The 14,579-nt window shown below is 41.9% G+C and overlaps 2 protein-coding genes across 3 annotated transcripts in view; both read right to left on the bottom strand.

The window, feature by feature from the left end:
• Positions 1 to 1,823: 1,823 nt before the first annotated feature.
• On the bottom strand, positions 1,824 to 7,796 carry LOC115814505 (probable peptidyl-tRNA hydrolase 2). 2 transcript variants are annotated; one of them, XM_030777378.1, is made up of 8 exons: positions 7,748 to 7,796; positions 6,822 to 6,994; positions 6,207 to 6,324; positions 5,382 to 5,453; positions 5,176 to 5,250; positions 4,756 to 4,853; positions 4,436 to 4,550; positions 1,824 to 3,349 (listed from the first exon to the last, which is right to left on the bottom strand). In XM_030777378.1, the coding sequence occupies exons 3-8, from the start codon at positions 6,312 to 6,314 to the stop codon at positions 3,263 to 3,265; spliced, it is 555 nt and encodes a 184-aa protein (XP_030633238.1). In that variant the 5' UTR covers positions 6,315 to 6,324; positions 6,822 to 6,994; positions 7,748 to 7,796; the 3' UTR covers positions 1,824 to 3,262. The 2 variants fall into 2 exon arrangements, with proteins under 2 accessions (XP_030633238.1, XP_030633237.1); XM_030777377.1 differs by lacking the exon at positions 7,748 to 7,796 and having other exon boundaries at positions 6,822 to 7,088.
• A 2,366-nt stretch (positions 7,797 to 10,162) lies between these two features.
• plxnb1b (plexin b1b) overlaps positions 10,163 to 14,579 on the bottom strand; it is a 59,116-nt gene continuing 54,699 nt past the window's right edge. Inside the window, 10 exon segments of the mRNA XM_030776629.1 lie at positions 10,163 to 10,555; positions 10,720 to 10,794; positions 11,027 to 11,102; positions 11,218 to 11,282; positions 11,776 to 11,923; positions 12,525 to 12,685; positions 12,801 to 12,967; positions 13,257 to 13,341; positions 13,554 to 13,657; positions 13,780 to 13,945. Of these exon segments, the coding sequence (XP_030632489.1) occupies positions 10,451 to 10,555; positions 10,720 to 10,794; positions 11,027 to 11,102; positions 11,218 to 11,282; positions 11,776 to 11,923; positions 12,525 to 12,685; positions 12,801 to 12,967; positions 13,257 to 13,341; positions 13,554 to 13,657; positions 13,780 to 13,945 (1,152 nt within the window). The 3' untranslated portion in view covers positions 10,163 to 10,450.

Genomic DNA, 14,579 nt, shown 5'->3' with positions numbered 1-14,579 from the left:
TCTGGCATGGGATTGGACAGGGATATCGACTTGCGTGTACGGTGCCAGGCCGTCACCTCAAGTCCATTCTACATAAGTCCCCTTCGACGTCCCTCGGTGCGTGCACGCGTTGAAGAGGAGAGGGTGGAAAAGACAAACATACCAAAGGTCTTGTATTCAAAAGTTAAAATCCCGTCGGTATAGAAAGTGCGCTATGCATTCGAGTCGTGGAGTGAGCTGGAAACAACGTCCTACAAACATGATCTTGTGTCTTATTATTCTAGAGAGGTATATAAGTTTGATATACTTAGAATCCATTCAAATTATTACTCGTGATAACTCATTCCGCTCCACCAACGTTAGACTGAAGCGTATAAATTATAGAATGGCCGCACAAGCATGTATGAATGGACACAATCAAGATGAAATGCCATTGGTTTCTACTTTCTGTGTCATGTCATGAGACTTAGAAACGACAGTGCGGATTGGCTGAGGGAAAACTGACAACGTCATTTGTTGCAGTGGCTAGATAAAGAGCGAGATTGCCTTTATAGGGCTCAGATGAGAACGGAAGACACGCCATGGATAAACTGATGCGTCGACAGATCATTTTAATTACTTAAATAGTATACCCTCTTGAAATCCTGTAGATTTCATCGGAGTAAATAATTTTCCTTACACACTCATCGCTCTCTGCCTTGTTTTCCCAGTTCAGTTTCCAAGACGTTAGTCACGTTCGGTTTTTTTATTCTCAATAATTACATTGTTATTTCGTTTTTGTTATGTCAGTAGGTAATCGGCGAATCAATGGCGTAGAGAAAACCAATAAGCAACGGTTGCTTTTATTTGCCCGAGTCGCCAAATCCGATGTTAGTCCGACGTAGACAGGACAGGCCAGACATGTTCCCATAGTGTAATTCGCCAGATTTAAATTAATTTACTTTTTTTCACCAACTGCTTTGAGAATGATGGTAAATCCCAGTTTTACAGAACTTGAGCACTAATAAACAATGTCATAAGAATCAGTGTAGGTAAAACTGGGCTTGGCTAATTATTATTTGGAACTGTGTTACTCTGAGTGTCTTGTCGGCTACTCGTCTCCTTCCCTTACTGTGTAAATCAGCCGAACTCACCATTTATTGTTTGATAATAGCCACACCATGCCATATCAGTTTTATCGCGGAAGCGACTTCGTGTTTACTTTATATTTTGCTTCGCTGTAACGTTCCAGGGGGAAAAATCCCCTTGCTCTTAGGACACATCCTTGTTCCGAGGCCTCACCATAGCACGTGACTCGATATCAGTTCCTTTCCAAGTCCCCCAGTGACAGTGCCAAACTGCCTGACAGTTCACAATACCGCCATTGTTCCCAAAGTGAACAGGCTTCATACCAATAGTTGGGTCACATGGTACGTGAGTGAGGGCCAGTTACCCGAACAGGCGTCTTCTTCACAGTTAAATCGCAACTCCTTCTCACTATCACTTATCGCGATAAAGGCTCGAGCGCAACGCATACCACACATTCCACAATTGCTTAAACAATAAGGAGAAATCAGACATGTCACACACGAGTATCGGTTTTGGTGTCAGGTTTTATACTTTCTTAGTTAAAACACAAAATGGGTTACGTAACAGAAGGGAGCACATTATTTCGTAACTGCCAAAACAAAGCATAAAATCAGGTTCTTCCCACTGGCCAAAACCAGTCCAGAACATCCCTCCCCCAGCTCTTGCAGAATATGAACAGATCCCTTCGCACAGCTTTTTTCATTTCTTAATACAGTGTATTCTGCTTAGTGTTTAGAAAGACTTGCTCAAAAAATTATGCATAATTACAATACAAAGCAGTGGAAACTTTTTTAATCATTTGTCTTTTTCTCAAACTTTCAAAGAACCAGTTGTTCAGTGGCAGATGCAAGATGATTTTGTTGTGTAGTTAAACGTCTTGCCAACAGCCTGGCAACAAAATGTCTCTGGTGTATATAATAAACTCAAACCATCAACACCTTACAATATTTTATGAGTAACATCGATTTCAACTGGTCATCTCTCAATAGACAACACACTAAAAAAATAACAAGACTTGCAAAAGTGTAATTAAATTATAGGGGAGAAACATGCGTGTGCACACACACGCACACAGGACGTCTGCATACTTAAGACTGTTACCAGGCGAGCAGGATATGGGCCTAAATTACCACGAGCATTTTGTCATTACAAACTAATATCACACTGTTATTGCAGATACACAACCTCTGTAGTTCAACAACTGACAGTCAACAATTCAAACGTGCCTTTACAGAAAACAGAACAAAACAAATATGAATATATATATATAAAAATAACAGTCCAATAATGACTGCCAGGGACACCGATAATGGCACAGCACAGTAAACATATGGCTTTGAATATTGGTCATTGTACCTCAATGTCCATCCATATTAGTTTACACACTGGGATTCTGCAGGAGGGGAATCTTACTTGCATACGTGTGTTGTTACAATAGGTAATATATACAAACACAGATTTACACACTGACAGCATGGTGAAGGTTGTTCCTCTATTGATATGCAGTGAACCATTACAGGTTTCTGGAAGCTTCTATGTCTATACATAATGTGACTTTACATTTTTTTATTTTTTAAAGCAACTAAATTTTAATCTTTGACTTACATTAACTACTTTGGTTTGACAATCACCAATACACCGGGTAATAATATTTCAGATTCATATATTCTTACCAGAACACATATTTATGTTTTAAGTTTGGGGAAATTTAAAGGTGGATGAATACCATCTCTACCCTAATCATTACACACAGTCAGGATTAATGTCCATCTCTGGCCTTCTCATCCAGAAAACACTTATTTCTCCCCTACACTAGTGTTTTTCCAAATTCAGAAATCCCATCAGTGTGTCATAAACATTAAATACATTATACTTATATGTATATAATGTAAACACCAGACTGTCTGGAATGAGAGAGCCATGCAGGCAACCTCTCTGCATTAGCAGCCCTCAGACAGGACTTGGAGCAGGAATGGCATTTCACATGTTGGTATGAAAAGTGTGTGTGTGTGTGTGTGCGTGCGTGCGTGCGTATGTTTTTTTGCGTGGATCCTATAGGGTGGTTATTGTTCAGGATGGGTTTTTTTTTCCTCTGATACACTTTGCCATACTTCAAGCCTTGATGTTGTCAGGGTATGCTGCCCCTCAGTGGTTACTGAGTGCTACGTCACAGCTCTGGGTTTCCTTATGTAAGACCCTTCGCCTTACAGCGCACTCAAAGCAGCTTCAGACTCCCAGTAACATTGTTCACCATCTCTTCTTCTCCCATTATGGCCAGCACAGTGCGTGAGCCAGACTCCACCTGCACACATCAATACAGATGTTCTTAGCACATTCATTCCCTTACACTATTTGACCTGCTGAAACTACAGCCCTGAGCCCTGATCCAACCCTCTGCTTCATGCCAAGTCTTCAGTAGAAAACTTGATATGGGTCTGGTTAGGCCTGGTGTCTTTGTCACACACCTGACAACTGGGGAACATAATACTAGGAGCTGTAGAAGTTAGATCGCCATCTAGTGGACAATGCCAGTGGTGTCTGCTCTAATGATGTATTGGGGGTATCAATTACACTTACTGTCCACTTTATTAGAAACACCTACCTTGGCCCTAAACTCACTGGCTTTTTTATGAGACAGAACTACTGTGTACATGCATTACTTGTGTGTACTATTACAGACTGTAGCCTGTCTGGTGCCAAGAACAGTTTATCAGCCACCTTCAACCCTGTTCATCACTGGTCAGTTTCTGACCACAGAGCTGCTGTTGATAAGATATTATTTGAGTGGCAGATCATTCTCCACGCAGCAGTGTTGCTGGGGTTTTTACACACGTCAGTAGGATTGCTGCGTTAACACTAGTCCATGAGTCAACAGCAGTTGTGAAACTGGCCACTGATGAAGGGTTACAGGATGGAAAACATAAACAGTACATGGTAACTGATGGGCCAAAGTCTCTGACTGTGCACCAACAAGGTGTACCTATGAGATGGGTGTTTCCAATAAACTGGCTGATGACAAACAACAACAATATCAAAACAGCCTTCACTCAAATTCACTCAGCTTTCAATATGCTGATAACTTAAACCATTAAAATATCATGAACAAACTCTGCATTTATTTTACTTTTTTAGCATTTTATATCAAATGTGGTGAAAAAAATTCCCAAATCTTACAATATCAGTATCTTGCGACTTTCTCTATCTTGTATTTGTTTTGGCATAACACCAGGCTGCTACAGTACAGAAACTACGCTCATAATGCCAGACGGTTTCCTTGGGTCTTCTGGCTCTGCTTATTTATATTGGTCACGTTCAAAATGCTCAGTGTTTAATATGTGACATTCCAAATGTTCAGGGTTTAATATGTTAGATTCCAAAGGGTCTGTACCTGTGTGAGTCCTGCATCCTGTACCAGGTATGTGGGAAGACTGAGGCTCATAGCCAGGGCCTGGAGCTCCAACAGGTGAGCCATGTTTGTGCCCTGTAAGACCACCTTCTTAGCCCTGGGCACAGCATCACAAACACACACACATACACACAGAGAACAGACAAGGCATTTGTCAACAAACTCTGAATAATAACAAAAGATCAAAGCAGACATGCTACAATTCAAGCAATAGTGATTGTGTATATGCTGAACATGGCTCAAATCACAGCGTAATTCGAGGGGAAAAAAAAAGGAAAGAAAATGAGGTTGAGAGCGCTCACCCGGCGTGATCCCATTTCCAGGCCATTTCCCGCCAGCTGTTCTTCTCCTGCATGGCCTGATACAACCCCACTGCTGCGTGACCCACCTGGGCCGCCACCTACAGCAACACACATCACGCCTAACTGCCCAGCCTTCACCTGTGTATGCACTGCACACGCTACTATTATAATGCAGCTTAACACACTCTTAAGTCCTCAAAAAACTTCCAGTGCCCCCCAAAAATAAATGTCTCTCACTAAGAGAGGAGTGCTATCAATAGATGCAAAAAAAGGCTGCAGATTCCAAGACTAGGCCCCAAGCCAAAGTCCTGCACATCACAATCCATATGACTACTTCCTTCTAACATTTGTGTCTCAGGTGTTTCATTCATTCTTATCCAGTTTTCATCTGCCAAAATTAGAGAAGAGAAGGAAGACTACCTTGCCAACACCCATGGACAGATCCATGTTCACCACAAAGACCATCTTATACATGACATCCTCATCTCCTTCCTCCTGAGAGAGAAACATGGAAGACAGATTTTCACACACACATACTCAGAGGACTAATGGTGTTATGGTCTGAACAGTAACTATGGTGTTATGGCAACAGTGACTGTAGGAATTGGCAGTGCCAAACTATGCACCTCATTTTCCAGTTTGTTGAAGTAGTACATGGCAGCTTCCTCAGCAGAGACATTCCTGGTGTGTAAGAGTGCCTGAAACACCAGTGAACAATACACCAAGTTAGACATGTTAAACAAACACAAACATTTTATTTCACTTCTTCTCTCCTTATTCTTAAACAGTCCCATAAGGCAGAACAATGAACCATGTGGGCGGTGATGCAATCTTTTCAAATCTAAACACATTCTCTCAGGCCTCCAACCTGTAATGGTTTTTTAGTCCCTCCTCTAAGTCTGAAACTAGACATTAACAGATCTCATAAAGATATAATTTGACCAAAACTCTGTATACAGCTGGATTCTGTGTTGTGTCCAAAGCACAGGCACATAACAATGGGGCCAAACCCAGAATCCATTCAACACGGACTGCACCGCTCTACAGCATCTCTGTAGGGTGTTAGCCAAGTCTTGCTAACATCCACTGCTAACAGGTTAGCACCATTCAAAAAAACAACTGCTCGGAAGACAAATATAGAATTGAATGTCAAACAGGCGAAAAATAAGGCAACTTATTTTGACTGAACAGAGCATTAGCAAGAGCAATTATCAGAAATGTTTCATGGCTTTCTGCCTTTTTCCTTTTAACGCAGAATTTAATATCAACAGTTCACCTTGACTGGTCTGATTACAGTATACTTAGCAGGGAGGGTGAGCTGCACAATTAGATGAGGAGAGATTTGGCCAGGGCAAACTGCAGCAGGACAGGGATCTGAAGGCCTAGGGGCGGGGGCAGGAGGCCACTTTGGGACTGAGAGTTTAGAGCAGGGTGTGAAAATGTCCCAGTACCTGTTTGGCAGCCTCCTCTGGGATGTCCAGTTCTCGCAGCTGCTGCAGGAAGACGAGGTTCACTTCCTGAGCCCCAGAATCTGGGCCAGACTGGTCTGAAGACTCCATCTTTTTAAGGCTGTTGAGAGATGTTTTTAACATACACAAATACACAAAGTATCAGTTTTGGCGTGGCCTGTATGATGACTTTGTGGACCCGTTAAGACCAGTCACTGCCAGCTGAGCACTGTCATATTGTAGTCTGTCACGAGCTAAGGCTTGGCGGTCGTTAAGCGAGGACTGCTCCTCACTGTCTCAATTAACTGCTGTAATAACCCCAGACATGCCAAAATATTGGCTCGGAGTCCAACATGCATAAGTTAACACAACATAACAGCAACGCCTTGCTATATATAGGTCCGTTGGAGTTAGGTAACCTAGGTTAGTTGCAGCTGACAGCTTAACTGACACAAGATGTACTTCATTAACTAGCGACAGCTTGCACCCGAATAGCGATGCTTGCTACACCCAACACTATTGACAATAGGTATAACACATACACGAAATAATCTGATGGAAAGAATACACATAAAATGTCTATTTTGTGTACAGTGATGCTTTTAACGCAGGACTCACACAATGACTCAGGCTCCAGGGAGGATGGTGATTAGCTAGCCACTCACGCTAACCCGTACTGCTGTTCTTCGTAGCAGGTTAGCTTTGCTAGCTATGATCCAGGAGTGTCGATGAACCGCTTCGATTTACTACCACCATGCGATTATTCCCTCGTTTCGGTAAGATCTGGAGTGCTAGTGCAATTTGCAAACGTATATCAACGTGCAGAACTGGGTGTAAGCAGTTTGCAGTTTTATCAACAGCATGTTTGTTGAAAGAATGACTCCACCATAGTCTGAGTGCGGATGTAGTTGAAGAGCTTGTATGGAGCAGGAGCATTAAGTAAGGTCATAATCATGCACATCCGGGTCGTATGAGAGGCTCAATCGATATAATAAATAAATAAATAAATAAATGCTTTTCAGTATAGATAGATAAATATTATGTATATAGCTAATATCTTTATTTTTGTATAAGTCTATCAAATTATATCACATTACATCACGCACAACATGTACGAATTTTGAAAGCAATACTACAATTTAACACACATGTAAAGGGCACAGGAGAAAAAACGGAACACATAAAGGAATTAAGTTATGATTACAGCACTTGGCGTCACGAAACCTGAATATGAGGGAGAGACCGAGAGAAGAGGCCAAGTCTAGCTTATTATGTGATTGCGTCAGCAATTTCAAAGGTACTTTTGCCCACAGCTGTTGTAATTCAACGACCAAGTTTTACCAAAAACGGTTAACCTATAATTGATTACAGATTGTGCACGGCCTAAATTATATTAATAATGCTACCCTTACTTTATCTAGCAAACTACAACGAACATTCAAAAAGAAACTGTTCTGGCACCGAGTTGAAACGTTATTGAAATGTTTTCTAAGGAGGTTGACGTACAAAGGTTTGAGTGAATGGAGCTAAAAGGAAGACTGTACCCATGTCAGTTATTGGCTATAGCGTTCTATCGTTGCTACGATCCTTGCGCGGCCATCGAATTTTCTTAACAGGAATTACTGTTCACATCCGGCACAGTATATCGCTGTTAAAGCTGTCCCTTAAATGAGACAGGCTATATGCGCTCGTGCATAAATACACCCAGAGAGAGGGAGGGAGAGAGAGCAAAAGCTGTTTATGAAGGCAGATACTTCTGTTAAGAGAGACAGACCGAATCATTTTCAATTTTTAAAATACTTTTATTACGTCTACACCGCATTTAAATGTACTTCCGAGTTCGTTCACTTTACATGTTAAGGAGCTACAAGATGGTATCATTAAAACATTATTTACAGAGATATTAACAACAGAAAATAGTTTTTTAAAAAAAATCTTAAAACAGCTTCAGTTAGTCTGACTGAGCCTGCTCTACTTTGAAAATGTACACAACCTAGTGATAATTATAGTCCACAGATGACTTCTGCCCACTGTTTATTTAGAAAACAGATAGCCCAAGCAACTCTGTGAAATAATACATTAACATAAGTTCTGCTCAAATGAGAAGTCACATGGGCATGTTGAAGTGTGGTTTGTTAAGCGATATGTCAAAAATTAAAAATTTATAATGACACATCCTACCATATACCTGGAGCACCGCCATGTATTTACTCAGGCTGGGCGTCCGTGCGCAGGAATATATAAATATCTCCGCAGCCTTGGAAACGCCAACTGAGAATTTCAGTTATTTCAAAGGCAATATATCATATTTCAGTCATTACACGAAACTATGATGCCATTCAGTTACAAATACTTAGTTCTAATCACGCTGCAAAATATGACTTTGATAACTTCATTCCTCTTCTTTTTGCCGCCATCCTGTGTTAAAATGAAGAACTGCAACAAGGCTGAAGCCAACTGCTACACAAGAACATTCTAGGATCTAGATCATTAAAAGTGTGACCTCAGTAAGTACCTTTCAACACGCACTAAAATCAGTCAGTTTTCTTTCCTCTCGAATCAAAGAAAAGGAATGTTAGGAGACAACATGATAAAACTCACTGAAATGTAATCAGACGATGTCTCAGTGTAAAAATCATAAAAGGATTTTAGTAGAGTCCATCTCTTATCCAGTGTCCCTTCACCATCTCTTAGTCTTCAATAATATCAACATCAGTAAATGAAGAACAAAAAAAGAGCAACAGGAAAGAAAAAAGGAAAGAATTCTCTCAGTACCACGTGAGACCCAGCTCTCTTATTAAAAGTAGTTGACATGGTTTTCAGAAAAAAATTCCCTCAATTCATTTTACAATCTGCATTGTGTCTGTTTGTGTTCAAACATTTATCTTCCAAAAAAAAAACAAGACAAAAAACAAATAAACAAACCAAAAAACAGGACCTGACTCCTTTGTACTGTTTGGACGGATGTGTGGTGGAATTATCTTTGTGATTTCGAGAGGGGGGGGGGGCAGTGAAACAAATGAAATTTGAATTTTTAAAAGTCAAATAAATAACCACAATAGCCCAATTGCAGTAAGGTTTTACTCTGATGCACTTTGCTAAGCATAAATTCCAATAATTTTGAAATTCGGATGGGGTGGGCGGGGGGGCATGGGACTTAAAATAAATGCCATGTCTGTGTTCATCATTTCTATTAAACAGAGACAACTAAATTAGTGAGTGTAAACCGAATGAACACACAGGATTACACATACACATGCTCACACACACACACACACACATACACATATACATACACATGCGTGAGCACACAGTAAAAAAGATTTAAGAGGGGGAAGACAGGGCAAAATATTCTCAAAATAAGAGAATATTGAGGATTGAGGAGCACACGGTTCTCATCATCCAAATGGTACCATGTCAGATGTTTCTGTGACCTGTACATTACCTGTGTCCCAGCTCTCTGACTACTGAACAGTGTAAAATAAACAAACAAACATAACCTATGGCTGTGATGACCTGGCTGATACACGCATGTATATGTGTTCCTAACAAACAAAGTTACCATGTCAACTCAGATGTTTCTAAGTGACTCAAACTGGAGCTCGGCACTTGAAAGAAAGGAGAAGAAAATTGGCTGAATAATGAACAACCAAACAAAGTCAACACAGCCAGCTACGAGTCAGCAAATAACAGACACAATAAGGGAGGAGTCCTCCATTCCAGAGCTGCTTGAGGAGGGAGGTGTCTATGTTAAATTTCAACACGCACAGTACACACTTTTCCCATGGGAAAAAGCAACTTTTCCCCCTCCTTAGAAAATTCAGTGAGCTGGTGCTCTCCCAAAAAACCCAGTGTACCCATCACTCCGATGTAAAACTGTGTGTGTGTGTGTGTGAGTGAGTGAGAGCTTATGTTTCCCTGTCCAAACCATGTATCTCCTCTTACAGAGTGCTCTCTGAACACTCTGCACACTAAACTCTACCTCAAGGGTCAAAAGAAAAGTCCATTTTCATCCATTTTTATCAACAACCCTAAAAAAGGCAGTAGATGTCCATTTTTTCATGTGGTCCCACACTTCTCATGTTCTCCTCTCCGTCTATCCATCCATCCATTCATCCATCCATCCATCCATCCGCCAAGTTCAGGTCTCTGCGACTACCATGTGCAATATTTAATCTGTTTGCTTGTCTTTTCTCATTCCGTGACCTTCCCTCTCCTTAGGTTTAGCTTAAGCCACAGCTTCTCTGTCACAAGTCCGTCACTTTGTTCTCCACCGCTGCTGCTATCTGCTGGAGCCGATAGCCCAGCTGCATCTTCTGAGCTGTACTGTCCTCCTCTAAGGCAGTGATGATCTGTCAAACACACACACACACATACAGTCAGAGATTTCAGCCGTTAAAATTGCCTCAGAAACTCTCTCCTATTTCTCAGAGTCTATCAGCCCAGACTGTTTCTTTAAGGAGGCTTTAAAGTGAAGCAGAGTAAGCGTGAGGCCGATGGCTCTTTTGGAACCAACCTGGTCATAATATTTGTTGATGTATTTGTAGAGTTCGTGCAGGGCCACCAGGTAATTCAGTTCTCCAGAGTAATTCTGGACCAAGAGGAAAAAGAAACATATTGGACAATGTGGTGTTGTTCGAATTACAGACTGGACAATGCAGTGCTGTTCGTATTACAGAATGCCAGTGAAAAGAATGTAAACCTGGTCCGGTATTTAAAATAAATAAATAAATAAATAAATAAAAAAGACCACACCACTATAACCCAAAAGGCTGAAAGCAATAAAACCGAAGGGAACAGAGCTGTGTGTTTATAAGCCTCACCCTGGAGAGTTCGGCCAGAGCAGAGTTCATCTCCTGATCACTGGCGGAGATGGTCTGTCTGATATCAGCGTAGTACCTGGCACACAGAGAGACATAGTCAGAGAAGACTCCATGAAGTGTCAGTGTATAAAATTTCTCTATGCTCATCGTCTCACAATGGAGAGAGGACATACCCACATTTTTCTTCTTACCTTTCTACCATTTGCTTGTAGCGAGGGATGTCTCTTGCATACAGTAGTTTGTTAATAGGAGAGTCCTGAGAGAGAGAGAGAGAGAGAGAGAGAAAACGCTATAAAATATTCATGTCCCTAATGTGTTATGGTACTTCAAATGTACCTTCATTCTTGCTATATGGTTTCCCACCTCATGTTTATTCAGAAACCCTTCTGTGGAGTATATATGCAATACCTCATGCATACTCATGAGCTGTAAGGTCCGCCCACCATTTCAGACACAGCATCTCCAAAACTTGTTTTTGAACTTCCTTTTCAACTCTCCCATCATCTTTTTTGACCTCCATTCCCTTTTGCATCCATCCTGTCTTCAGTCATTCACTTCCAACTCTTTCTTTTCTTCTTTCTCCAATTCTGCCCTCTCATTCCATCACCTCGTTCTTTCCAACCTACTCATCTATTCTCTCTCTTCCTCCTACTGCTCCTCCTCCACCCCTGCTAATTCCTCCACTCTCCTCTCTCTCTCTCAGTCTCCTCCTCCCTGCTTTTGTTAATGGTCTCGCTCTTCTGTCTTACCCGGCCCAGTTTGTGTTCTGCGATGGTACAGGAATCCATGAAGGTCTGAGCGATGACGGACAGCACGGCGTCCACGTTGTCTGATGCCTGCACATCAAAGATGAACTGTGGATTCTTCAAGATGTTGATCCAGAATCGCAAAGGGAGACTGCCAGACACAAGACAGAGCATCCTCAATAACCCACACACAATCTCCTTACACAATCAGGACTATTTTCAGCAGTCACCTTCACTTTTCTCCTGACTCCAAAAATGTTCTCTTTAATTTGATTAGTGTGAGTGGTTTGAATTTCTGTTGTCGTTCTCATTATTCTCATTAAGAGTGAGCCGGCTCTGTCTGGGCCTGACTGTCTGGGAGACAGTGTTGTAGTAAAAGCTTGTGAATGGAAAGCTTCAGGTAGTTGCTGTGGGACCTGAGGATCTCTTATTAGAACTAATGAGTGATAATGAAAAACGAATGAATGACAAATGAATAGGTCACTGAATAAGCCATAATCTGCTGAGTTGAGCTGAGATTCAATGAAATTCTCTCTCAGAGATTGTACAGCACTGGGAGAAAGTGTGTAGCTGTGCCTGTTCCTTTTCACTGGGACACTAAGTGTCTGTGTGAATAACTGATTTTCGTTGGGAGACTGTGTGTATGTTATGTGTAACCATTCTTTGATGTGGAACCAGTTTTCATTTGGAGTGTGTGCGTGCGTGCGTGTGTGTGTGTGCGTGTGTGTGTGTGAGAGAGAGAGTGATTGTACCTGTTGGTCTTCCAGATGTGGATGGTCTCAGAATCAGAGATTCCATGGTGTGCTGCCTGGTCGTCCAGCAGGTCAAAGAAGTATTTGACTGCCAGAGGAACAGGCCGAGTGGTGCTCAGGATCACAGTGAACAGATCATCCACAAACTTCTGTAACGTACCCTGGATACAGACACGCAGAGGCAAAAAGAGAGAGGGAAAGAAGGAAATGAACCAGCATGTTGTGTGCTGGTTGAAGTGTGTGTGCTTGTGTATGTGTATGTGTGTACTTGTGTACCTTCATGGAGAGCAGGCGTGTGAGGTAGATCTCTGGAATGGCCTTAGCTCTCTCTCTCTCTCTCAGACTGCCACGCCTGTGTTTGGGCAGCTCCGGCTCCTCGCTGGCTTTGACCAGGTGCCACAGCCGAACGCCACCTTCATCTGCATCCTCCAACATCGGTGTCTCTACCGTGCCCACAAAGCCAGGGAGCAGGGAAATGAAAGAGAGAGAACATGGAGTAATATGTGAGGAAGGGAGTGAGTTTTTGTGAGTACGCTGTGGAGCTGTTTTATGAGGAGACTAACATGAGTAAACACACTTTCTCCAAATCTTCCCTGACATGTGTATCCTCTTTTTCAGGCATGTTCCTTAATGACAGAGTACAATTTCATGTATCTAGAGATAAAAAGTGACAGTCTGAAAAAAAAAAAAAACCCAGTAAAAGGTCTATGCATGTGCATAAACATCACTCACTCTCGCCTGCCACGTAGTCGTGGTTGTCATGGTGAATATGCTTGCTGTGTCGAGGAACCAATGCCACCGTTGCTCCGTCGGGCACCTTCAGGAGTGACAGTAACACAGTCAAAAGACAAGCAACAGACACTGTCAGGTTCCTCAAACCTCACTTACCAAATACAGCTGCAGTGTGTTTACTGGTGAGATATTTAGCTCTGTGTAGGACAGTGTTACTCTGTCTACGGTAGAAACTACGGACCTGATATAAACTGTCATATGAACACGTAAGTGAATGTACGTTGTACTCATGTGGACCTTGTAGTGTTGGAGTGTGTTAAGGCGTTTCCAGTTCCCTTGGACCACAGATGTCAGGTCTTCGTCTGAGAGAATCAGGTGACCTGCCACACCTGAACGCCACTCTGTGAACATGCAGAGGACAAACATTACATCCTGAGACATGCCAGAGCAAGACAGAGAGTTACTGCTGTCAGAGGAGTCAGTGCTGATGAGGGAGTTTAGGCTTGAGAAATCGAGAACTCACCTAAGTCCAGAGAGTCGGTGTGTGGTCTGTGAGAGAAGGATGTTCCTTTGTAGACCTGGTCTAGAATCTTCTCTTTGACTTGTGTGATGGTGTCGCAGTCTAAGACCTTGGCAGCCACAGGCTGAGTCTCGTTCACCCCAACGCCTTGCATCAGCACATTTAATGTCTACAGAGAAATAAAAAAATTGTGGAGCAGAAACATTTAAAAAACTGCCTGTAAGCATGTCAGGAGAATGATGGAGAAACCTGGATTCACTGCATCACTTATTCATCCTTCTATGCTTATATTTTCTCTTACATTTTCTCCTCTGTAATGAATTTACACGGGCAGGCAAAGCCAAAATAAAAGTTATATTACATGTCTGAATCCCCTCACATGTTAACTGATATATCCTGGAAGTTTGTTCATATGTATCCATACCCATATGTTCCCATGATTCCTCTCTCTCCTTTTCCTAAGTGGCAGAGGTTCTGTGACTTTAGCAAAGGGTATTCCTCAGCTGTGAATGATTTGGGAGTATAATCCAGCTCTGATGATACGGCAATCTAATTAACTCTGGAACAACACTCAGTATTTCTGTTCACACAATCAGACCAAAGCTCCTGAGGCTCTGAGCGACCAGACCAAAAAACAAACAAACAAACAAAAAAAAAGGTCCCGACAACGTCCTTAGTGCTTATTGATCTAACTCTGCAGATCTTATCTGAGACAGAGAATTAAACCTTCATATAGAAAGACATGTCTGACAGCCTAACCATACTTCACTGATGGTCCTACAGTGCTCCACAGTTTCCCTAAC

Source organism: Chanos chanos, chromosome 6, assembly GCF_902362185.1.
Source record: "Chanos chanos chromosome 6, fChaCha1.1, whole genome shotgun sequence".
Classification (NCBI taxonomy): Eukaryota; Metazoa; Chordata; class Actinopteri; order Gonorynchiformes; family Chanidae; genus Chanos; species Chanos chanos.
This window is presented reverse-complemented; position numbering and strand designations above follow the sequence as displayed.

Excerpts from the sequence above, each read along its gene's own strand:
- LOC115814505 (XM_030777378.1), bottom strand. The coding sequence starts at position 6,314 with ATGGAGTCTTCAGACCAGTCTGGCCCAGATTCTGGGGCTCAGGAAGTG. Across the intron at positions 4,854-5,175 it reads TGTCCATGGGTGTTGGCAAG|GTGGCGGCCCAGGTGGGTCA; the intron begins GTAGTCTTCCTT and ends GTGTTGCTGTAG. Across the intron at positions 4,551-4,755 it reads TGGAAATGGGATCACGCCGG|GGCTAAGAAGGTGGTCTTAC; the intron begins GTGAGCGCTCTC and ends TGCTGTGCCCAG.